The sequence below is a fragment of the Phyllobates terribilis genome, unplaced genomic scaffold, assembly GCF_046119375.1.
Source record: "Phyllobates terribilis strain yellow unplaced genomic scaffold, ASM4611937v1 Scaffold_2__4_contigs__length_985480577, whole genome shotgun sequence".
Taxonomy (NCBI): Eukaryota; Metazoa; Chordata; class Amphibia; order Anura; family Dendrobatidae; genus Phyllobates; species Phyllobates terribilis.
The window spans coordinates 269,867,579-269,894,117 of record NW_027362762.1 but is presented as its reverse complement, the minus strand read 5'-3'; the positions used below and the strand labels follow the sequence as shown (position 1 = coordinate 269,894,117).

The following is a 26,539-nucleotide window of genomic DNA, read 5'->3' as shown; positions in this document are numbered from 1 at the left end:
GTTTTTTTCCTAGCACAACTGGAGACCACTGGTCTAATGCATCATAAAATAGCAGTGGCAAAGCAGCCCTCAAAAACAAATGATATATAGAAACACAATCCAAGAAAAGATTAGACCGATAAGACATACATCAGTGACTACAGACCAAGTAGCAAAAACAATAACAAACGAGCAACTATATTTGTGTAAGGGTTTAAAGGGGTTGTGTCAGCATGACAACCCCTTTATATACTACAGTCAGCTAGGTTATCTGCTGCAAGCCCATTATTAAAAACAACTAGAAATTACCTGTTGTTATTGCCAGGAGAAATTGTGGCTGGCCAAAAATATTTCTAGCAACGTCCACTACAGGGGACACTTAACACTATCTGGCCACATGGGTGTTTAAAGTAAGTTTACCTTAAAATAAAACTATGGACTGTCCCACTAGACTGGCGCCAAGCAAATGTGGTACCAATATTCAAAAAGGGGTCTAAAAGTGACCCTGGGAACTATAGACCAGTCAGCTTAACGTCTGTTGTGGGTAAATTGTTTGAAGGATTTCTTAGAGATGCTATTGTAGAATATCTTAATGATAATAGCTGTCTAACTCCATATCAACATGGATTCATGAGGGGTCGCTCCTGCCAAACAAACCTGATCGCCTTCTACGAGGAGGTGAGCTCACAGCTGGACCGGGGAGAGTCAGTGGATGTTGTATACCTTGACTTCTCCAAAGCATTTGATACCGTGCCACACAAAAGGTTGGTATATAAAACGAGAATGCTTGGTCTGGGGGATAATGTGTGCAAGTGGGTAAATAGCTGGCTGAGTGATAGAAAGCAGAGGGTGGTTATCAATGGAGTAAGCTCAGGGTGTGTCAGGGTTACTAGCAGGGTGCCTCAAGGGTCTGTCTTGGGCCCTATATTATTTAATATATTTATTAATGATCTAGTGGAAGGGTTGCATAGTAAAATAGCAATATTTGCAGATGATACTAAACTTTGTAAAGTAGTTAATACAGATGAGGACAGGGCACAGCTACAGGAGGATTTGGATAAATTGGGGAGTTGGGCTAAAAAATGGCAAATGGGGTTCAATGCCGATAAATGTAAGGTCATGCACATGGGAAAGAAAAACAGCAGTCACCCATACATATTAAATGGGAAACCGTTGGGGAAATCTGACATGGAGAAGGACCTGGGCGTCTTGGTTAATAGCAAATTAAATTGGAGTGCCCAGTGTCAGGCAGCAGCTGTGAAGGCAAATAGAGTCATGGCATGCATCAGAAGAGGAATAGGGGCATATGATGAGAACATTGTTCTTCCTCTGTATAAAGCGCTGGTAAGGCCGCACTTAGAATATTGTGCACAGTTCTGGGCTCCGGTGCTCAGGAAAGACATATTGGAGCTAGAGAGGGTACAAAGGAGGGCGACTAAGGTAATAAAGGGAATGGAGGGACTAGAATACCCAGAGAGGTTGTCAAAATTAGGCCTATTTACATTGGAAAAGAGAAGGCTTAGGGGAGACCTCATAAACATGTATAAATACATCAGGGGGCAGTACAGAGATCTCTCCCATGACCTGTTTATATGAAGGATGGTGACAAACACGAGGGGGCACACTATGCATCTGGAGGAAAGGAGGTTCCTGCACCAGCATAGAAGGGGATTCTTTACGGTCAGAGCCGTGAGACTCTGGAACTCTCTGGGAGAGGAAGTGGTGATGTCCAACTCACTTAATGAGTTCAAGAGAGGCCTGGACACCTTTCTTGAGAACAATAAAATTACATCTTATGCTTAGTGATAGTTAATTAATCCAGGGATTTAATCTGACTGCCAGATTGGAGTCGGGAAGTGAATTTTTCCTCAATGATGTAAATTGGCCTATACCGCATGGTATAGGAATAGCGGAATAGCTGCAGTGCACAAGAAATAGGCTGAACTGGATGGACGCTTGTCTTTTTTCGGCCTTATAAACTATGTAACTATGTATATGTACATACAGGGCCGATATAACACAGGATGGACAGGTCAAGTGCGTAAAGCTCTGGCACACAGAGCAAGGTCACGAGTGGAGGGCCCCCTGTGTACCAGCCAGCGGAGGGCCCCCTGTGTACCAGCCAGCGGAGGGCCCCCTGTGTACCAGCCAGCGGAGGGCCCCCTGTGTACCAGCCAGATGCCCTAGTAGGATATATAGAGAATGAGTGTCTTACAGAAAACAAGCCCTTTCAGAGTATTCCACAACACAGAATAATACTATCAATTCAATAAATCTGCGGCGATAACCTTAGGACTATCAAACAGCCTGCAACAGAACAAGATAAACTATGCTATAAAACCACAACTGTATTGAACTTTCTATAAGTAACAATTTATTAATTACATATATATAAAAATATGAAGCAACTTTGCGAATTGTCTTGATAAGAATATTCTAACCAAAAGGAACGTTGAATCTCCATGTTATAGACTACAAACAACCCTTTTTGCTGTCTGATCCTGGACTCTCGATCCTTGTATGATAAAAATCGACCAACAATATAAAAATGACTTATCTGTAGCCACGTGCGTACATAAGAGCTATAGACACAAACTGATGGGACAAGTTGAAAAATTGCTATTTTTGTTATTTTAGATTTTTGTATTGAGGAGTTTACTTTGTGGACTGATTTGTGGAAAAGACAGCTAAAGCCATCAATCTCTTAGACATAGCTGCATGAGCCTGTTATTCAGCCAGTTTTTGGGTAGACAAATACCAAGTGCATTATGGTGCAAGGAGTGTGCAGGTCCTAAAGAATATTATAGAGGGGTAAAGGGAAAGTAGTCAGATTAGAGAATGGGATCGACCTGTCTAAAAACATGAGTTCATAGTGCACGTGTAAAACTGTGGAAATAAACATTAATCAACCCTCTTTGCAAAATAGGTTTATCAGTAAAAAATACAAACTTTCTGCAGTTCGCCAGACACCAATCAAACAAGAACAGTCAACACAATTAATAGAGCAAGTGGTTACTCTAAATTCACCAGAAAAGGACTACTGCAGTCTCAATTATTCAATACCTACATGACAAGCATTCTTAGTACTTAGTATAGCTCCTTTGGTTGTTATGAGCTGCTGGAAATGTGCAGCGGTCCTGAGGTAATGTAGCCCAGTCTTCAAGGGCAATGACCTCTAGTTCGCTAATATTCTAAGATCTGTGTGAAGTAATTGCCTTCTTTAGATTCCACCAAAGATTTCTATAGTGTTCAAATCAGGAGACTGTGATGGATACTTCAGAACTTCTTCTGAAACTAAGCCTTGGGTGGACTCTGAGGTGTGCCTGGGGTCATTGTTCTGTTGGAAAAACCAATGATGAACAAGATTTGGCTTCACCACAGAGGCAAGACGTTTTCTCTTAGGATGTCCTGATACTTGTTTGAATCCATCTTACCCTCCACATGCTAAAGGTTTCCACTGACAAAGGAAGCAAAACAGCCATAGAGCAACATCAAGCCACCACCATGCTTCACCGTAGGTTGAGTGTTGTTTTCAGGGCATGCTTCATTCTGTCTCCTCCAGATACCGCTGATCCATAGGCCTGACAAGTTCCAGTTTTGTTTAACTGCTCCACAGGACAGAATCACAAAACTTCTGTGGCTCATTTATATGGTTTTAAGCAAATTGGAGGGGACTTTTCTTGTGCATTTGTAGGGAGGTGAACGTTTTGGAGATTAAGCATGAAAACGTTCAATGATTAGCCTGCAAATTACTGTGCAAACTGAAGCATCGGTGCCTGCCGCCACTAAATCTTACTGCAAATCTTTTGCAGTTACTCGGGGGTGGCAAGGATTTGACCACTTGTCTCCTGCGGACTCAGCTGGAAGCTGGTGATTGCTTACTCTTTCTGCCATTTCCAGGTAGTGCAGACAGTGTTCCTTTAAATTTGAACTGGCAAATTATGTTTCCAACCGTATCTTTGAGAATATTCAATGTCTTTATATCTTTTTCCATTTCCTTTCTTGTTTGTACAAAGTTATGACCTCTTCTCTTAACTTTCTGAACCACTCTCGACTACCCAAGATTATTACTGAACCGGAGGCTATTGCCCAGGAGGAAGTGAAGCATCAAGTAGTTCATAATAACCAAAGCGTTCTCTAGTTAGTTCTTATGACGTGTGTCATGAAGAAGCTGAATCATTCGGAGACTGCTGTAGTCATTAAAAGTGGCCTTTTCATTGAATTTAGAGAAACCATTTATTATTAGTTATGTTGAGGTACTTAAGGGGAACATCTCACCATGGAAAATGCTATTTACCTGCAGATTTCCTCCTGGGAGCTGCCTGCTTTCAGTTATAAGGGCGGTGCAAATAAAAGCGCACTATTCTGTAAGCAGCAGCTGTAAGAACGCCCCAAAATGATGATTGACAGCTGAATCTATAGCATATCGTTGTAGAGCTGTCTGTCAATCAAAGTGAAAGCCATGCTTACAGCCGCTAATCACAGTATACGGAGCTGTGCTGAGATCACTTTAATCTTTCCCTACATCAATTCTATGAATTAAAGCCGCCGGCTACCAGGAGGAAATAAGTGTATTTTCTTCCGGTAGCCATTTACCTGCAGACTAACTCTATATCTACAAGTAAATGCCATTTTTCCAAGGTGACAAGTTCCCTTTAAATAGTTCTTGCTTCATTTTTTTTGCAAAACAGTGGAAAGTCAATTTTTTAATTTGTAAATGTTGGTAATATTCCTCATTTACAATGGGGGTTGCATAAGTGTGATTGTCTGTAGGCAGAGACTCAGGCCGGTGACACATCCGTCTATTCTCAGATCACGTTTTGTGATGTAAGGGTTTTTCCTTGTCTTACTAATGACAAAAAGGAAGAATCAGGTCACTGCAAGATTTTCCAACTTATTAAAAAATCTTCTTGTATGATATTGAGCTCATGTCATTACTAAAAGAGCTACTCCTACACATCCCGATTCTCAGACTGGCTGACACCAGACCCATTTATAATAATTCAAGACAAAGCCAGAACGCTTGCTTTTGATAGATAAGGATGAATTCTTTATACCATCCTAACAAGTCCTCTTGAAGGTAGGGCGCTTAAGAGAAGAGAGCAGTAAGACAAAAGGAAATCATTACCATGCAATAAGCTATGGAGGACAATTCATTATCCGTGCTTTTAATAACAACAGATGGAAACAGAGAGAACGTTCACATCTCAGCATGAAAGACATTGATATCAAAGTCTAAAATGGTTCCATACCTCTGAAGGACTGAGGAATATTTCATCAAACAGACTTCTAGACTCTCTAATTTGGCCGTGCTTAGCATGTAAAACAAAGACACAAGACAAAAGAACTGAAGCAGTTAGGTCATTGACCTAGAAGGAAGCAAACAGTTTACCAGTTTCTCAGCCTTCAGATGATTTCACATTATTATTACAGAAAACATGAAAATAAAGATAATGAGAAGTTATACCAAAGACTCAGAAAGGAAGGGTATACATATTAATAAGACATGTTGAAGGGTCAATTACCTAATCAGAGAGTAAGGAATTTGCACCATCTCCCAAGATATGCAGCATTTCGGAAGCAAATGTCAGATAAAATCATTTCACTACCCACCAAAGGCAGAGAAATCTGTTATTTTAAAGGTCTAACCAGCGGATGCTGCCGACATAGATGGTAATGCTATTAGTATAGGGCTTATACACCATGGACTTATCAGGATGACCCAGTAGATGCTATTCAGGTACTAATGTCTTACATGGGCAGCCTCACACCGAGTCTACGGGGGATGATGTGATAGCCCATAAAATGATCATAAGCATTGAAGGGGTTTTTCACCTTATTTTTTTATTCTTTTCTGTAAAGAAACAAAGAGAATAAACCTACACCTGCTACTCCAGCGCTGCCCTCGTGGACACGGCTGCAGCTATACCATTACCACTAGCGCCAATCACTGGGCTCAGCTGTGATGCCCATGTAGACAGCACAAGACCACCAAGAATTAGAGTTGGTGAAGAAACAAACACTTGTTCATTTCTGGCACAGTACAAGTGACTAGATTGTGGATGTAAGAACTAAAGGTGGTCATACTGTTCAGATTAGGGCCAGCTGGACCTACCAATTTCAACAGTAGCAACCAACCATCAAGAACATTAGGTGACTTGCAAACGTTTTCTCAGCCTATGTCAGGGGATACAAAAGATTGAGCATATTGAAATTTACACGCCTTATTGGTTTGTTCAACTTAAAGAGGAAAATCAAAAACTTAAGCAAGACTATAACCTGGTATACGTGCAAAGCGTAAGAGCACGTTCACCCTGTGGCCATTTCATTGACAAAACCCAAGAAAAAAACAAAAAACAAAAATGAGCATAGACCCTACAACAAGTAAATGAGTAAGTAGTAATGATACATGTAAATAACATAAAAGGTACATAGTTAAAGCTATTTTGATCAAAAAAAGCATAAAAGCCATCCCACCACAACTAGGTGTACCAAACGGGACGGTCCTAAGCTGTCTAGTATTAAAACCTTACCTTGTTTCATACGACGTCACTGTGAATAATAGTGTTAACTAAGTACACTATGTTATTTGTATGTACCATTACCATTACTATTTACTTGCTGTAGGGCTCAGGCTCATTTTGTTTTTTACTTGGGTTGGGTCTACATAGAGAGGAGCTGCCATCAGTGACGTCCATCTCAGCAAAATCGGGTGTGCATGTGAATGGGGAGTTTATGAAGAATAACCAATCAGCCGACATTTATTGAAGGTGTATGGCCAATCAGCCAAGTCTGGGAAGAGCCTCTGAATGTACATGAGTATTATCAGAAAACCTTTCCTATGGGGTCATGTTGGATCACAAAATAACATTTCCAAGATGTGTCTGATGTGCCCACTAATTCTTTTCTCACTCTAAATTTACATCCAACTGTCAGAGTTGTTGGCAGCAGTAGGCAGATTAGAACAACATATTAGTTGGATATCAGTTTATGTACATTTGATTTGGCATAGGTAGAATTTTATGCTAAATTATCAAATACTTAGGACAATCTTAGGCACATTAACAACCTTGTAAAACCTCAGAAATGTTATATTTAAAAAAAAAAAAAAAGCACCCACCCCAAAAAAATTAAAATCTTAATGGAAAATATGATGCAATAACCAATAATGCCCGCTTTCCTTTTATATCAGGCCACCTGGAACAAATTTTTTGCGGTTGAACGATCAGTTGTCAAATCGGTATCAGTGGCCATTCTGAATATTCACTAGTTTCTACTGCAATCCAATGAACTGGATCAAAAAAGGCAACATGTAATGTTTTTTAATCTGTTTCTTTAAAGGATCAAGAACTGATATGCTGGATGAATGTGAACCATCACAACGCTAACTATGTGCTCCTGCATTAGTTAAATCCCAAAATTTCATACTAAAAAAAAAAAAACAGATCGACTGAAAGCCTGGCCTGAGTCCGATCAAAAAAAGGCAAAATGCAGCGCTTCCATTGATCTGTTGTCTGGATGAATGTCAGCCATCTGATACTAAACTATGGGATCAGTGTGTGTATATATATTATATATATATATATATATATATATATATATATATATATATATATATATATATATATATATATATATATATATATATATATATATATATATATATATATATATATATATATATATATATCCAGATTACCAGCCATCAGCTTGGAAGAATTTAGCCCTATGCATGTGTTAGTAATCGTTCCCTAATCAAAGTCCTTTTATCTTCTTATAGCCCATCCCTTACTTCTCCAAACATAAATCTCCACCGAACCCAAAAGCACTACAAATACTGCCTGGTGACGAGCTCATGCATCCTTTATCTGTTCCCCATCCCCTCAAGATGGCTTGACCTTCATTGTAAATAAGCCATTGTACTTTGTGTCACCCCCACCTCATTGTAGATTGTAAGCTCTTACGAGCAGGGTCATCATTATTTTTGCTTTAATTATTGTATTATCTTTAGCTATGTTACTTATGACTGTTGTATATGAACCTCTGAATTGTAAAGCGCTGCAGAATATGTTGGCGCTATATAAAGATTATTATTATTATAATATAATGATGTATATGAGTAGTAACGATTCTGTTCAGAGAGTAGATAACCAAAAAGAAGTGGTAAAAAGACAGAACAAAATCTACTTTGCGGCTTTCGTTTTGCATTGTAAAGGCGTTAAGTACAGCAACTCATCAGACGCCGCTCTCTTTATCTCACTCGAGAGAAAACCATTTCATACTGTGTAATTGAGCCGGGCTGACAGACTGAGACGCTCTAGAACAACTCCCTGTGTGCTGAAATGGGCTCCTAGAAGAAGATAGTGCTAAGTACTGCTCTCTCACAAGGCATAAAACAACATTACCAGATAACAGCCTGCAGTAATCTGCTCTACAACCACAATCGAGTCAAGAGCTGCCGGCACAGAACACGCACATAACAGGAGAACGCCATCCAGCACCACTATCTATTGGGTACTTAGATCCGTCACATTCATTACAGGGATTTCATTGTGGCCAGGAAAGAAGGCGAGAAGAAGGAAGATTTAGGCATTTAAATTAAAAAACTTTTCTTACACTAAAATATAAAATTATGGTAGTGCTGCACTTAAAGGGATGTTACATGCATTAGAAAACAATATATTAAAACTAAGTTAATACAGGGTTTAAATAAAGTAAAACAGTATTTTCAATGGATGGCTACATTTTGCCTTTATATATATACACCTGTACTCACTACTGTCAGTAAGGATTGTGAAAAATATTGAGCTGAGCAATTAAGAAGAATGCCCCAGCTTATGATGTCACTGGGGTTACCTTTAATATGTTAAAGGGGAGATCCTTTTGCGTTTCCATTCAAGAAGATTGGTTCACCAACATATCACATCCGCAGTTTATAGTTCAGAAAAATTATTAATATTTGCAATTTACCGGCTATTAAAAAAACAATGCTGTGAAAAGTCATATATATAGCGCCATCTGGTAGTCACGGTGCTCAGTGCTTGTGCACATGCTCAGTCTCTCTAAGGTCAGTTTTCTGCATAGTGATTCTCTGTTCACTGCAGAGCAGCCAATAGAAATGGCTTGCACGGCAGGAAGCTTTTTCTATTGGTTGATCTGCAGTGAACAGAGAGCAGCACTCAAGCCACTATAAAGACTTGAACACCATGTTATAGCTCTTTACTAGATTGTTATTTTTACACCATGGAAATTGCAAATACTTTTCACTTTCTATGATGTATGCTGTGGATGTGATTTGTAATGCTGGGTCAAGCCCTTTAGTGGTTAGCATTTACAACTTAAAGGGGTTCTCCAAGAATATAATAAAATGGCCTCCGTTACATAATTCAACCAGAAGTCATCCTTCTCATGTCTCAAGATGGGCTGCAGTCTGAAGAAGCACAGCTCCTGAGACCTGTGTCTAAACTGTCAGAAGACGAGTATTGCAAGCACAAATACCAGAGCTGCTGGAGAAGTGTACAATAGAAGAAATTAATCTTCTCAGCTGACCCAAAAAAAATTTTTTCTCCAGCCTCTGCCCTCTGTGCTCAGTCAGCCGAGGAGGAGATTTATTTCTTCTCCTGTCACACACACTTCTCCAGCAGAACCAGTATGTGTGCTTACAATACAGGTCTTCTGACATCAGAGACACAGGTCTCAGGAGTGGAGTTCCTTCAGACTGAAGCACGTCCTTATACGTGACTAGGATGGGCTGCCCTTTGAATTACGAGACGGGGCCATTTTATTACATTCTTGGAGAACCTCTTTAAATAAATTAGCTGCTAGTATCAAACAAGTTCTAAAAGTGACCATAGAAACTAGAACTGGATTGTTTTCCCCAGGTTGTGGGATGTTATAAAAAATAGTTTCTGCATTTCATGATTTCTGTATACAAGAGTGTTTATACTTGGTCTAGAACACTAGCGGCCGAGAATACTGTGGGCCACCAGCCTATCTAATATATCTCCCAATATGGCCAGCTGTAGGCTACATGACAGTAGACATCAAATATCAGAGTCATCATCCCTGCCAGTCCTATATCTATCTACTATTGTTACACAATATATAGAGGCCAACCCTTCACCCGATGTTTTATATAATTTCATTCTAATTATGGATTGTTTTTTATTGGAAAGTACTTTTCCTGGGTGTGGTTTGTGTGCCGGCTATAAGGAGTAGACATTATATAAGTGATTACACTTTATAGTACAGGCTGAGCACATTCTACATTCAGAATTTAGGGCTTTTCTTGTAGGTATAATAACTTTACACAGCCACAAATAGATTAGCTTTAAAACATAGTTGGGAATAAGGAAAAATTACATGGAAATAAATGGAAATTATTGGTATAGACTTTTGGTTTATTATAATATTTTGGGGCCATTTCTTAATCTAATGTGATGACAGGGAATGGCAGCCATTACAGATACCATATGGACAGGTTGTCGCCTTTTTCTTCTAGACTCCTAGAAGTGTAATGCCATGTTTGGGAAAACAATCCACTGCGGTTCTGCTCACAAAGTCACAGCAGATCTACGACAGAACTGCATGTGTGTTCTTCCAGATTCCATAGTGTATTTGGCTGCTGATTTCACCCTACTCCATTACCAAGCCCTGGCCAGGCTGTAATCTGCGATGAAAATCCGCACAAAAATTATCAAGCTGCAGATGTGAAATCCGTGATCTGCTTTCACTTTCGGGCAGTTTCTTTCTTTTCGTAACGTGTGAACGGGATTTTATAAATCGTGGAATCCGCATCAGAAATCTGCAGTAAATCCTCAGTGTATGAATTTAGCTCAAATCTTCCAGTTGCAAATTGATACTTATCTCCAATTATCATTACATTGCAGATTTGTCATTTTGGTGAAAAATAATTGAAAACTTCTATGGTAGCTGGAATGTAAAGTTATATTCAGAATAGCATGATGGTTGCCAATAATTACTGTAATTATTCAACTATGACGCAACTGTCAACCATTGGATCTAAACAGTCACAGACAGACCCCTACTGATGTATAATATTAATTAGTGTTTTTGTCATTTTTTACATTACGAATAGCTGTGATACATGCTGCAATACAAGCGTTACAGAGCCTAGGGGTCCAGGAGCTGAGACACAGGAGGAATGCAAGAAAAAAAGCAATGCAGCGCTGGATTAATCAGGCTCCCTCCCACCCAATGTACGGGGAGTGAAGTCCAGACTATCAATATCAACAAGAAGCAGGTTTCACCAGCATCACCAGGGTTGTATTATTCCTGCAGAAAGAACAAACACCCAATACCACCCATGCACGGGTCCACTTGAGAAACTCCCTGCGTTGGTCGATATATGGTGTTAGATGTGATGGTCTGCATAAAACAAGCCTTTTGATGAGAGTGAACCCTATTTCTTAACAGAAGGGACGTATGTGCATTGCAGTCCCATTCATTTCAATGTAGAGACTGTCAGGTCTCAGCTGATGCTTCCCACTAGTGCTAGGTTATCACAGGCTCAATTATAAAAAAGATCAATGTATAATTAAATGTTATAATAAAAAACATGTAAAATAAGCAACCAACAGAAAAATTACTTACCCTCTGTGCGGCTTCAGCTGCTACAGCAGCCATGGCCGCAGCCTTCGCCTTCTCAGCCTCGTCATAAGTTGGAAGGGTGGTCGCCACACTATAGGGAGGTGGCACAGGGTAGAATTCATTCTGTGCTTCTACCAAGAGAAAAAAATGCATCACGGTAACGGTTATTAAAAGAATCATGCGTATATTATAGTATTATAATCAGTGGTATTAACTGGTGAAAAACTGTCCTATGGTGCCAAGATCTGCTATAGAACATGGGGCTATACAGAAATTCCTGCAGATCAGTAATGTGACTATGAAGTCTCAGTACTGAAAAGTAAGCTTTAGCTTGACAGCTAGTTCACGAATCACGGGTATAATAAAATGAAATTTCACATTGCCAAGCTAAGAAACAACGTATTCAGTCTTCTAGAATCATTGTGCCCGCTAAACAAACCGTGCCATCTTCATCCAGTGAATCAGCCTATTATCTGGTCTTCTTGGAACAGACCAGCCAGAACTGAAGAGCCCTCTGTTCATGAACTAATAGGGAGGACATCCAGACAGCCATCCTAGAGCAGACAGCAGTATTTATGTGTCATCAGACCGCTCCTGATAAGGATTCTCACACCAGGGCTCAGGACAAACAAGTTTTTATAGCCAGTGCTCAAAACTTCATATATTCTCATAGAACAGATCGAGGTTTATTTTGTATAAGGAAAATGTTGAGTGTCTGACACTAGTCTGTAACACAGGAAAGTTTTTGTCTATAAACATTTAAAAAAAAAAAAAGAGGAAGTTCCAAGAGTATATCAATCTGGAGGTCACAGGGGTCGGCAGGACCTTCTAGATCAGGCCTGCAGAACATATAGCACACATGCGACTCGACCGAAGGATGTTGTGCGGCCCAAAGAGAACAGAGAGACTCCAGGTCTCACTTCACTATGTTCAACTGTATTCGCGTCTTTGAGATGAAAATACAGTAAAACACTTTTGTGTCGGGACTGGGGCAGAGCAAAGGAGCACTCGTCAGCCACTGCATTGCCGTTCAGCAGCGTGATGAAGTCATCACGCATCACTGTGACCTCATCACACCGCTGTTGTCGCTAGCAACGCAGCCCAGAAGAGGCAAGGATGCACTCGGAAACTGTAAGCACTCCAGGCGGAGCAGCGTCTGTGGGAGGAATATTGTGGAGAGGACATTACAGAGAAGGGCAGAGTGGGGGGGATCATTATGGAGAAAGGCAGAATGGGGGGGGGCATTAAGGAGAAGACAGTGCGTGGGGGGGGGCATTATGGAGAAGGGCAGAGTGGGGGGGGGCATTAAGGAGAAGACAGTGCGTGGGGGGGGGCATTAAGGAGAAGACAGTGCGTGGGGGGGATCATTATGGAGAAAGGCAGAATGGGGGGGGGCATTAAGGAGAAGACAGTGCGTGGGGGGGGGCATTATGGAGAAGGGCAGAGTGGAAGGGGACATTACGGAGAAGGGGAGAAGATTTTTTGTGCAAGAAGCACATTGAGGGGCAATTATTTATTCAGGGGCACAGCATCAGAGATATTTTTATTTATGGGACAGTATAATAATACTTTTATTTTTAAAGGCACTGTGTTGGGAAATGCTGCTGAAGACTGAGAAGATGGAAGTCAGAGAGGAGCTCTTGGCATGAAATCATATCACGGAGTCTGTACTATAAAATGATAAAAGGGATGGGAACGACTTCAATCAGAGAAGATGTCACTTAGAAGGTATCTGGGTGTAAATGTTTATTTGTGATACCCATTACTCCCTCATCAGTGCTGTGGTTCCTGTATGGTCCGCAGTCTGATTATGGCTGGTAACCACAACTTCCAGTATCTCCTTACCATTGTTAAGGACATAATGGGAGTTGCAGGTTCACATGATACAAATGTATATGGGTCTGACCTGTAACTGCAATAGATCGCTGTACTAAGCTTGGTGCTGTATTCCTGTACTGACGGTGGTTCTGGCGTTGCCTTCATGTACTGACGGTGGTTGTGATCATCATCCATAACGTGCTTGATGTTGAAACTGAAAAGTCCTCAAAACTTAGTTTTCAGATTATGAGGAGAATTTGGTTGAGATTCTGCTCCAAAAACTCAGTGTAAGTTTGGGTGTGTTCACGTTGATTTTTTTTTTTTTTTTGGAGTAGAAACTCTCCAAACCCTTCTCAAATACTCAAAACTTGGTTCTGTTGATGTATTCATTTAAATACCTCTTCACATTTTTTTTGCGGCCCTTTGGACTGGTGGTTCAGTATGACAATGTGGACCTTAAACCAAAAAATGTTGTGCACCCCTGTTCTAGATCCCTGCTATTCTGGATATTAACAGAGAGATGAGAGCAAACGCATTAACATGTCTTTGCTGAAAACAGAGATGGCGACACAAGCCTTTCCCCTATAAACATGGGCACATCTGGCAGATATATCAGCTAATGCAGTCAAAAATGAAAAGTTCTTGAAAATAAAAATGTTTTGTTTTTCTAAATTCCCTTAAAGAGGGCCTGTTACCAGGACAAAGGTAGGCAGTTTTTGCTCTTATTTTATTCCTGCAGATCCACTGAGTATTCCTTGCTTATGTTTTTCTCAAATCCACCATACTGTTAAAGAGATATGGGCTTTTTTATCTAGTGCTAAATGTTATGGTCTTTACTAGGAGTCTGTGGCTCACGGGGTAATTATGCAGAACAGCCTAAAGACACCGCCAGAAAAATCCTGACAGCCACTCCCTCTGTAAAATGTAGCACTAAACAAAAAAGCAGCCATCTCCGGAGCCACATGGTATATTTACAAAGAACACATACATACACACAATTTAGTTCTGCATCCCTTCTTAGGAAGCAGCATTATGCAAGGAAAACTAACAGCCAGCTATGGAGGGGACGCCAAGTGGTCCTATTTGCTTGAATGGGGCTGTGCTGCAGTTCGCCACAGGGCGGAGAGGACACCTTAAGTCACCATATGTTGGGATGGGTACTCCCCTTATAACCAATTCTGTCAATCATATGCTAGGAAATTGGGTTATGAAGTAATACAGTTCTCCTTGGACTGAAAAGAAGGCTTCCACATAGCTGATGCACAAAAATGTCAACAATGATCACAGCGTATCACCATACATACCAGGGTCCACACCACTGTCCACGACAATACTGCTGTACGGGGGTGGAGATGCATCCACCGCAGCGGCGGCTGTAGTCTGGCAAGCTTGAGAAGCTTGTGATGAGGTTGATGGCTGCTCTACAGTTGGTGTTTCCGAGGAATCTTCCTCATTCTCTAGCTAAGAAAGGGAAAAAATTATGAGTTACCTTGCTCCACCTCCCAAGGACAGAATAAGGAACGTGAAAGATTAATTAGATGATGTAGACTAATATTACTACCTGGTCCCAGTCAGTCAGTCACTCTGGTCCCAGTCAGTCAGCCAGTCAGGTCTGTTTTGCATTCTACACATATAAAAGTTGATGTAACATGTTCAGGGGCCTCTTGATGGTACACAGATGCCAGAGGGACTTCACCATGTCTGATGCTTTGCCATGATGGGTGACAAGTAGCGATGAGCGAGTATGTTTTGTTAACCCTTTCGCCGAGTATACTCGGCCGAGCACCGAGTATTTACAGCTGCTCGATGATATGGCTGAATCACTGCTGTGTGCATGATTTGCGAATGTTTGACAGCTTTAATAAATGTGAGGAATGTCTGCTTCTTACACATTCCTCACATGTATTAAAGCTGTCAAACAGTCGCAAATCATGCACACGGGAGTGATTCAAACATATCAACGAGCACGCTGTAAATACTCGGTGCTCGCCCGAGTATACTCAGTGAAACGGTTAACAAAACATATTCGCTCATCACTAGTGACAAGTAAAGTGCATATTTATGGGGGAAAGAAAAGTAGATGAATGTTGCACTATGATTAGTGATGAGTGAGCACTAAAATGCTCGGGTACTCGTTGTTTGAGTCGAGCAAATTGGAATGCTCGAGTGCTCAGTCCGAGTAACGAGCCCAATGTAAGTCTATGGGAAACTCGAGCATTTCTCCGGCGGCTCTGACCGGCAGTCTGCAGAGGGCCTAAAAATTGGCCAAATCGATGGGAACAGTGCTCAAATGACATGGGAACAGCATGGGGAAGACCCCTGGAAGCATTTCTGACTCCCAATTCAATGCTGTCACCAATGTTGTCAGAGTATTACGCCACTTTTACGGACTCAGAATAAAACATACAAAAACGAAACCAAAATGGATTTTCCTGGGAAATATGTAAAAGGAACATCCTTTCCAGGGTAATGACTAGTATATAAGGCAAAAAACATAACCAAAAACAAAAATGCTTCTCCACACCTTGGGCTATGTTCACGTGTAGCGTTTTTGATGCATTTTTACACTTTTGCATTGCTTTCAACTAAGAAAAATGCATTCACTGGGAAATGTCATTTAACATTTTACAACCTTATCTGGCCATGTAGTGTGTGACACATCATCAGACACACCCTGTTTCACACTCTGGAAGTCATAAAGCCTATTTTTATAGGGCCATCGGGCGACCCTTACTATTCTTAAAGGGCCAGCAGTTGGTCCTCGCTATTGTTAGAGAGCCATCAGCCGGCTATGCTTCGTTGTTCCTATTATTAACGAGTGGCTCTCCTTTACTGTTATTGAGTATGCAGTGACTGCAAGGGCTGCCAAAAATTTGGCAGCAACCCAATACCCCTTTGAAGAGACATAGAGGAGGGTCTCAGTAAAAAAATAGTTCCCAGGTCTCCTATAGTGGTAATGCCCATGATGTGACTGCAAGGGCTGCCAAAATTTGGGAAAAACCCAACTAACAATTTAAAGACACATAGAGCTGGGCCAAAGAGTACAACATGTTCCCATTAGAACGGAGAGGGTCTGCTATTCAGTTATAGGGTATGCAGTGAGTCCAACAGCTGCCAAAATTTAGGAAAATACCTACTAACAATTTAAAGACACATAGAGCTGGGCCACAGTAACGACATGTTCCCATTAGAAATGAGAGGGTCTCCCATACTGTTTGCCTATGCAGTGAAGCAATGGCTGCCAAAAATTTGGAGGAACTCCAATGCCCTTTGCAAGAGACGTAGATATGTTGATATGGTATATATGGTGGTGGAGGATGAGGATGCGAAGAAGGAGGAGGACAAGAGCAAATAGACAAAATCAGGATGCGTATACCCATGTCTGGGTGTGAAGACAGAGGTGCATGGGAATAGAGTTAGACCTCACAAAAAAAGACACTGGATTTGAGTTTATGTTACGCTGCTATCATTCGGTGGTGTTGAGAAGTCTGACCCAATCCAGCCCTTGTTCATTTTAATAAGCGTCAGACTGTCAGCATTTTCAGTTGACAGGCGGATGCACCTATCGGCTAGTGGCAGGCCCGGCCAGGACCTCCAAGGTGTAGAGATCCAGTTCATGTCACGTGTCCAGCTTGGATACCCAATAATTATAAGACACAGAGGAATCACGGAGGACATTGATACGGTCGGCAAGGTACTCCCTAAGCATTTTCCGAAACTTTTCCCTCCTTGGGAGAGTACCCCGCGCCTCAGGGCCTGTGCGATGGGAGGGTCTGAGAAAACTGTCCCAGAACTTTGACAGTGTTCCCCTGCCTCTGCTGGATAGCATTTGTGCCTCTCGCCTGTAGTCCTTGGTTGTCCAATGACCTATGACCTCTGCCGCCAGAGTTTTCAGATGTGAATTTTTTTAATAATTCCGCAACAAGGGCCTTCTAGTACTGCCCCATTTTGTTGGGACTGTCTTGCAAGGGAATAAGAGACAGAAAGTTCTCCTTGTAACATGGGTCTAGAAGTGTCACCAACCAATAATGACGGTCACCAAAAATTTGGACAATGCGAGGGTCACGGGAAAGGCAGCATAACAAACTCAGCCATGTGTTCCAGACTGCAAAGAGGAAAGACTTCCGTGTCGTCACCAAGAGGATGACTGACCATGCTCTCCTCCTCCTCCCTGTCCTCAGGCCATTCACGCTGAACAGATGGTATGACAATTGTGCAGGTAGTACCGTCTATAGCGCAGGAAACTAGCTCCTATTCATTCTCCTCCTCTTCCTCATTGTCACCCAATCCACGTTGGGATGAGATGAGGCTGGGCTGTGTGGAATCACCCTGTATGGTTCCTTGCTCCATCTCATCGTGCTCCGTCTGCAATGCATCATCTTTAATTGTGAGCAGAGAGCATTTCAGAAGACAGAAGCGGGATGGTGACGCTAATTATGGCGTCATCGCCGCTCACCATCTTGGAGGAGACCACAAAGTTTTGGAGGATAGTACATATGTCTGACATCCATGTCCACTCCTGAGGTTTTATGTGTGGAGTCTGAATACTGACGGCTTTGTTGATGCTGGTAGTCAACATCAGTCCTCTACTGCTCAAAAATCTTTCCCAACATCTGCAAGATAGAGCTCCAACGCGTGGAGACATCGCAGATCAGTCGTTGAGAAGGAAGCTGCAAACTCTGCTGAAGCACGGCAAGGGCGGCGGAAGATGTAGCAGACTTTCTAAAATGGGCACTCAGGCAGCGTACTTTGACAAACAGATCCGGGTAGGTTTTGAGAAACCGCTGAACCACGAGGTTAAGCACATGGGCCAGGCAAGGTACGTGTGTGAGCTCACCTTGCCTCAGAGCCGCCACCAGGTTCCAGCCATTGTCACACACGACCATACCTGGCTGTAGGGTCAGCGGTGTCAGCCACAGATCTGCCTGCTCTTTCAGAGCTGTCAACAACTCTTTAGAATTGTACGGTTTGTCATCTAAGCATATTAGCTTCAGCACAGCCTGTTGCCGCTTGGCCGAGGCAGTGCAGCAGTGCTTCCAGCTTGCGACTGATGTGGTTATTTCGGAGATGGAGTCTGAAGAGAAGGAGGAGGAGCTGTAGAATGTGGGGGCAATCCTGACTGACCCATGGCCCGCAATACTCAGCATCGGGAGGACGTGTTCCGCTCCAAGGTCCAACTGGGTCCCGTATTCCACTATATTAACCCAGCGTGCCGTCAGCAAGATGTACCGTCCCTGCCCACAAGCACTTGTCTACGTGTCCGTGGTTAGGTGGCCAGTACCTGAATTGCTGAGGGCACATCTAATGTTGTGGGACACATGATCATGTAATGCGGGGACGGCACACCGGGAGAAATAGTGGCGGCTGGGGACCGAGTAGCGAGGGATGGCCGCCATCAGGTTGCGGAAAGCTTCCGTCTCCACGAGCTAAAAGGCAAAATTTTGAGCGCAAGCATGCGCAAAATGTGTGAGTTTAGTAGTGTGGCCTGTCGGGCGTTGGCTGCGTATTTGTGCTTGCGTTCCAAGGACTGGGGTAGGGACAACTGAACGCTGCGCTGCGACAAGGACGTGGAAGTGCTTGCTGATGGTGCTAGTTGAGAGTGTGCAATGGCAGGTGCAGGGCGGGAGGCATCTTGGCATGAGTCATGGACAGGGGATAGGCGTGCAAGCAGAACAAGCAGTGGTGTCACCCGCAAATACTGTTTCTGGACCCTGGGGTACGGCCCACTTAGTCGGGTGCTTTGCTGCCATGCGCCTGATCATGCTGGTGGTGGTCAGGCTGCTAGTTTTGCTACCCCTGTTGATGTTGGTCTGGCAGATGGTGCAAATAGCCTTTTTGGGCTTATCTGCAGAGTCTTCAAAAAAATAACCAGACTCAGGAAGACCTAACAGTTGTACTGGCAACTTCCGTCGTGTTGGCGTTAGGAGGAAAGCTTTCCCGCCTTGTGTCTGCGGCCACCACACTGCTTCTTCCTGCCTATTGTGGTGCTACGCCTCCCTCCCACCCCCCTGTGTGCTGCTGTCCTCGCGCTGTATGTCCCTCTGCCAGGTTGAGTCAGTTACTATATCATTCACCACCTGGTCCTCCTCTTGACTTTCTGCCGGCAATTGTGCATGTGCATCATCATCATCATCATCATCAACCTCTTGCGACAGTAACTGCACTTTCTCACCGTCACATTCGTGTGACCATGGCTGCTCCAATATTTGGGCATCTCCTCTTGACGCGCTTGAAGCTGGCCGGGCGAGAGGCCCAAATCTACAAATGGAAAAGTGAACAGCTCTTCTGAGTGTCCAAGTGTGGGATCAGTTGTCTCTGAGCACTCAGCATGGTGGGAGGAAGGAGAATCAGGGTGAGGAATATACATTCCAGACTCACGGCTACTGAGACTTGACCGTGTGGAAGACAGGGTGGTAGTGGTGGTGGCAAAGTGACTGGAAGCATTATCTGCTATCCAACCAACAACCTTTTGACACTGCTCTGTGTTCAATAGTGGTGTTCTGCGGTCCCCTAGTAATTGGGACAGGAAGGTTGAGCGACAAGATGTGGGTGTTTGCTGTGGCACAATTTCAGCTTGCCCACGGCCACGTCCTCAGCCTCAGCATGCCCCATCACGTCCACTTCCCCGTTTCTTCTTCATATTTTCCATGTTCACGAGAAATAGCTGATTTTGGAACGCAGTTATATGTGATACGTCTGATAGGGAACCACAATTTCAAATAGCAGGCCTGTAATTTACCAATACTATTCTTCAGACACCTAGTGTGAATAGCTTGATCGACAAACTGCAACAGAATGGAAAATGAGGCCAATATTTTCCACGTTCAGTTTAAGTTTCTGGATTTTTAATTGCTGAAACATGGAACAGATCAGGAGTTTATTCTGCAGTGAGAACAAGCAAATGGAGCAGAAAAATGGTGTACTCTGGATTGCTTTTTAAGCAAATAACCAGGAATAAGATTTAAAAAAAAAAAATCCCTGGCCCCTGATATCTGGGGCGGTCTACAAATATCTGTAAGTATTACAGCAGCACACAGGACGTTCTTGCTATATGCACTGCAGTCTGCCACATACACTGCCTGCCTCCTGCTATCACCAGCTGGTTTAGTCCTCAGAAGGACTGTTAGTTCAGTTGGAGATATATATATATATTATATTATATTATATTATATTATATTATATTATATATATACATATATATATATATACACACACACACACACACACACACACACACACACACACACACACTAGATGGTGGCCCGATTCGAACGCATCGGGTATTCTAGAATAGGTATGCGGCCGACGGGGCGCAATTAGCAGAGCGGTGTTTAAATTTGGCGCCCAAATCGCTGATTGGTCGCGTTAGGCAACCGCGACCAATCAACAAGGCGGGGTTTCAATTTGGCGGCAATATCGGTGTTTGGTCGCGGGCGGCGGCCGCGACCAATCTGCGAACCGTGTTAGTGAGGACTGGAGAGCGTATTTAAATTTGGCACCAAAATCGCTGATTAGTCGTGACCAATCAGCAGAGCGGTGTTTAAATTTGGCGCCAAAATCGCTGACTGGTTGCGGGCGGCGGACGCGACCAATCAGCGAGCCGTGTTAGTGAGGAATGGAGAGCGTGTTTAAATTTGGCACCAAAATCGCTGATTAGTCGCGACCGCGACCAATCAGCAAAGAGGTGTTTAAATTTGGCGACAATACTGCTGATTGGTCTCGGCCAGCGACCGCGATCAGTCAGCAGAGCGTTGTTTAAATTTGGCGCCAAGCTCGCTGATTGGTCGCGGCTGGCGTCCACGACCAATTAGCACAGCAGTGTTTAAATGTGGCGGCAAGATCGGTGATTGGTCGCGGCCGCTATTTAAATGTGGAGCCCAAATCGGTGATTGGTCGCGGCCGCTGCCCGCGACCAATCAGCAGAGCGGTGTTTAACTTTAGCGCCAAGATCACTGATTGCTCGCGTGCGGAGAGCGCGACCAATCAGCGAATCGTATTGGTGAGGAGTGGGGAGCGGAATCGTATTAGTGAGGACCGGGGAGCGCCGCTGCCTGTGCGGCTACTTCCGCTGCGAGAACCCGGGACATGAGCGACAGCTCGCAGCAGAAGTATCCCGACCCGCAGCGCCGCAACCCGGTCTTCCCTTCACACCCTAGCCGCTGATCTCCCCACAGTATCCACATGGTGTTACAAAGGTCCGGACATTTGTGTTAAAAATCGCTGATTGGTCGCTGGCGCTGCCCGCGACCAATCACCGATTTGGGCGCCAAATTTAAATATCGGCCGCGACCAATCACCGATCTTGACTCCACATTTAAATAGCGTCCGCGACGAATCAGTACAGCGGTGTTTAAATGTGGAGCCAAGATCGGTGATTGGTCATGGCCGATATTTAAATTTGGCGCCCAAATCGGTGATTGGTCGCGGGCACCGCCAGCGACCAATCAGCGATTTTTAACACAAATGTCCGGATCTGTGTAACACCATGCGGATACTGTGGGGACATCAGCGGCTAGGGTGTGAAGGGAGGACCGGGGAGCGGCGCTGCGGGTCGGGATACTTCTGCTGTGAGCGCCCGCTCATGTCCCGGGTTCTCGCAGCGGAAGTATCCGCACAGGCAGCGCCGCAGACATTCATGCGGCAAGGGTGTGAAGAGAGGACCGGGCAGCGGCGCTGACATCCAATTGGTCGCGGCCGCTATTTAAATGTGCCGCACAAAATCGGTGATTGGTCGCGGTCTTGGCCCGCGACCAATCACTGATCTTGCGGCTAAAGTTAACCACTACTGTGCTGATAGGTTGCGGCCGATATTTAAATTTGGCGCCCAAATCGGTGATTGGTCGCGGGCAGCGTCCGCTACCAATCAGCACAGCGGTATTTAACTTTTGCGCCAAGATCAGTGATTGGTTGGGTCCGAAGACCGCGACCAATCATCGAATCGTCTTGGTGAGGACCGGGGAGCGGCGCTGCCTGTGCGGCTACTTCCGCTGCGAGAACCCGGGACATGAGCGGGCGCTCGCAGCAGAAGTATCCCGACCCGCAGCGCCGCTCCCCGGTCCGCTCTTCCGCATGGATGTCAGCGACGCCGGCGGTCCTTCCGCTGCTACCGACCGGGACATGAGCGCCTCGCGCCGGTCATCTCCCGGCTGCATCTCCATCTCGCAGATGGGTCCGGCGGTCGGGGTCCTTCTGCTGGTACCGGCCGGGAGAGGAGCGCCTCGCGGCGCTCATCTCCCGGCTGCAACGCCGCTGAGCTCCGTCCCGCAGATGAGCCGCTAACGGCCGCCATCTTTTTTCTGAAATCCCGTGGCGCTGATTGGCCGCTGCCGGACCAATGAGCGACGCGGGATTTCCTGGACAGACAGACGGGATAAGACAATTATATAGTAGATATATATATACACCTTCTCATTTAAAGATTTTTCTGCATTTTCCTGACTATGAAAATTGTACATTCACACTGAAGGCATCAAAACTATGAATTAACACATGTGGAATTATATACTTAACAAAAAAGTGTGAAACAACTGAAAATATGTCTTATATTCTAGGTTCTTCAAAGTAGCCACCTTTTGCTTTGATGATTGCTTTGCACACTCTTGCCATTCTCTTGATGAGCTTCAAGAGGTAGTCACCGGAAATGGTCTTCCAACAATGTAGAAGGAGTTCCCAGAGATGCTTAGCACTTGTTGGCCCTTTTGCCTTCACTCTGCGGCCAGCTCATCACAAACCATCTCGATTGGGTTCATGTCTGGTGACTGTGGAGGCCAGGTCATCTGGCGTGGCACCCCATCACTCTCCTGCTTGGTCAAATAGCCCTTACACAGACTGGAGGTGTGTTTGGGGTCATTGTCCTGTTGAAAAATAAATGATGGTCCAACTAAACGCAAACCGGATGGAATAGCATGCCGCTGCAAGATGCTGTGGTAGCCATGCTGGTTCAGTATGCCTTCAATTTTGAATAAATCCCCAACAGTGTCACCAGCAAAGCACCCCCACACCATCAGACCTCCTCCTCCATGCTTCACGGTGGGAACCAGGCATGTAGAGTCCATCCGTTCACCTTTTCTGCGTCGCACAAAGACACGGTGGTTGGAACTAAAGATCTCAAATTTGGACTCATCAGACCAAAGCACAGATTTCCACTGGTCTAATGTCCATTCCTTGTGTTCTTTAGCCCAAACAAGTCTCTTCTGCTTGTTGCCTGTCCTTAGCAGTGGTTTCCTAGCAGCTATTTTACCATGAAGGCCTGCTGCACAAAGTCTCCTCTTAACAGTTGTTGTAGAGATGTGTCTGCTGCTAGAACTCTGTGTGGCATTGACCTGGTCTCTAATCTGAGCTGCTGTTAACCTGCGATTTCTGAGGCTGGTGACTCGGATAAACTTATCCTCAGAAGCAGAGGTGACTCTTGGTCTTCCTTTCCTGGGGCAGTCCTCATGTGAGCCAGTTTCTTTGTAGCGCTTGATGGTTTTTGCAACTGCATTTGGGGACACTTTCAAAGTTTGCCCCATTTTTCGGACTGACTGACCTTCATTTCTTAAAGTAATGATGGCAACTCGTTTTTCTTTACTTAGCTGCTTTTTTCTTGCCATAATACAAATTCTTTCAGTCTATTCAGTAGGACTATCAGCTGTGTATCCACCTGACTTCTGCACAACACAACTGATGGTCCCAAGCCCATTTATAAGGCAAGAAATCCCACTTATTAAACCTGACAGGGCACACCTGTGAAGTGAAAACCATTTCCAGTGACTACCTCTTGAAGCTCATCAAGAGAATGCCAAGAGTGTGAAAAGCAGTCATCAAAGCAAAAGGTGGCTACTTTGAAGAACCTGGAATATAAGACATATTTTCAGTTGTTTCACACTTTTTTGTTAAGTATATAATTCCACATGTGTTAATTCACAGTTTTGATGCCTTCAGTGTGAATGTACAATTTTCATAGTCATGAAAATACAGAAAAATCTTTAAATGAGAAGGTGTGTCCAAACGTTTGGTCTGTGTAACATACCTGGCGGCGCCCTTGCATGGTGGTCCATCTCCCACTGTGCAAGAGCGCGCACTTGATCTCCAGTCCAGAATGTCTCTCTGGCTTCCCTCCATGCTGTCTGTTTGTGTCTGTTTCTGCTGCTTAAGGGCGGCGCCCGATCACTTCCTGCTTTTTGTACCTGCTGTGGGTCACGCCCCTTGTGAGTCCTCAGCCTATTGCTGTCTGTCACCTGGTATATAACCCAGCTGCTCCAATCAATCCCTGCCTGAGCATTGTGCTTCATTCAGTGTGTGCTTGCACTCTGAAGGTGCCAGGTCCCGTTCTGTGTTTCTCTTGTCTGCCTATCCTGGAGGCTGTATTTCCAGGCCTGTTTTGCCTCTATGTCTGTTCCTTTCCTTTTTCTGCAGAGTCTGAACTCGTACCTAACTCCTGCTTGTTGTCTCTGTACTCCCGTTTGTGAGTTTGTGGTCCACTCGCTGCTTCACTGCGGGTGCCCTGTGGGTGTCTGGCTCTGCCTTTCCCTTCCTGTCTGTTCCGTGTGAACAGAGCCCTGTCCGTCCTGCTCTGACTCCTTGCTCACTGCTCTGGCAGCCTTGCTCCGCTCTGACCCTTTTGCTCACTGCTCCGGCAGCCTTGCTCCGCTCTGACCCCTTTTGCTCACTGCTCCAGGCGGCCTCGTCCTGCTCTGACCCTTTGCTCACCGCTCCAGGCGGTCTCGTCCTGCTCTGCTCTTGCTCACCGCTCCAGGCGGTCTCGTCCTGCTCTGCTCTTGCTCACCGCTCCAGGCGGTCTCGTCCTGCTCTGCTCTTGCTCACCGCTCCAGGCGGTCTCGTCCTGCTCTGCTCTTGCTCACCGCTCCAGGCGGTCTCGTCCTGCTCTGCTCTTGCTCACCGCTCCAGGCGGTCTCGTCCTGCTCTGCTCTTGCTCACCGCTCCAGGCGGTCTCGTCCTGCTCTGCTCTTGCTCACCGCTCCAGGCGGTCTCGTCCTGCTCTGCTCTTGCTCACCGCTCCAGGCGGTCTCGTCCTGCTCTGCTCTTGCTCACCGCTCCAGGCGGTCTCGTCCTGCCCTGCTCTTGCTCACCGCTCCAGGCGGTCTCGTCCTGCCCTGCTCTTGCTCACCGCTCCGGGCGGTCTCGTCCTGCCCTGCTCTTGATCACCGCTCCGGGCGGTCTCGTCCTGCCCTGCTCTTGATCACCGCTCCGGGCGGTCTCGTCCTGCCCTGCTCTCGCTCACCTCTCTGGGCGGCCTCACTCTGCTGTGTTTGTCCGCCACATCTGTGGTTCTGTTCCAGACTCCCAGTGTGTACTGGGTCCTATCCCGCCTGTGTTCCTACCTGCTAGTGCCTTCCTGTCTGCACTCTAGCCGTGCTTGCCGGTACCCCCCTGCCTGCATACCCGCCTGCCTGCATACCAGTCGTGCCTGCCTATTCCCACCAGTCTGTGTGCCAGCCTAACCAGTCTGTTCCTGTATTCCCCTGTGTGGGTCAACAGCCGTGTCCGGGGTCTGTCCTGGAGTAGCACCTGGTCCCTCTGCTCGGTTCCTCCTTGGTGCACTGGCGTCGTATGCCGTCGTGCGACCCTGGTCGGATCGGGTGAATACCTAGTTACGCCCCTCCAGGCATTCACTCTCCGGCACGGTCCAGTGGAATCACATGCACACGCCGCTCTGCCCGGGCATATAATCTCCCGTTTGTCTGTCTTTCTGTCCAGGAAATCCCGCGTCGCTGATTGGTCCAGCCGCGGCCAATCAGCGACGCGGTATTTCAGAAAAAGATGGCGGCCGTTAGCGCACGGAGGTCAGCGGCGATGCAGCCGGGAGTTGACCGGCGGCGCCGCTGACCTCCATGCGGCTACAGTCGGGAGATCAGCGGCTAGGGCCGCTGATCTCCCAACGGCAAGTGTGCAGGGAGGACCGGGGAGCGGCGCCGCCAGTCGGGATACTTCTGCTGCGAGCAGCCTTTCATCTCACGGGCCACCATCATTATATTATATATATATATATATATATATATATATATATATATATATATATATATATATATATATATATATATACACATTATATATATATATATATATATATATATATATATATATATATATACACATACACATATATATATATATATATATATAATGTGTA

At 44.8% G+C, this 26,539-nt stretch overlaps 1 protein-coding gene across 2 annotated transcripts in view; it reads right to left on the bottom strand.

Moving 5' to 3' along the window:
- NDFIP2 (Nedd4 family interacting protein 2) overlaps positions 1 to 26,539 on the bottom strand; it is a 117,141-nt gene that overhangs the window by 64,437 nt on the left and 26,165 nt on the right. The window contains exons 2-4 of one of the 2 annotated variants that reach the window (XM_073664091.1): positions 14,712 to 14,868; positions 11,593 to 11,720; positions 5,232 to 5,291 (exon numbers count right to left, since the gene is read on the bottom strand). In XM_073664091.1, coding sequence (XP_073520192.1) covers positions 5,232 to 5,291; positions 11,593 to 11,720; positions 14,712 to 14,868 — 345 coding nt within the window. The remainder of the gene's footprint in view (positions 1 to 5,231; positions 5,292 to 11,592; positions 11,721 to 14,711; positions 14,869 to 26,539) is intronic. The other variant, XM_073664092.1, reaches the window with a different exon arrangement.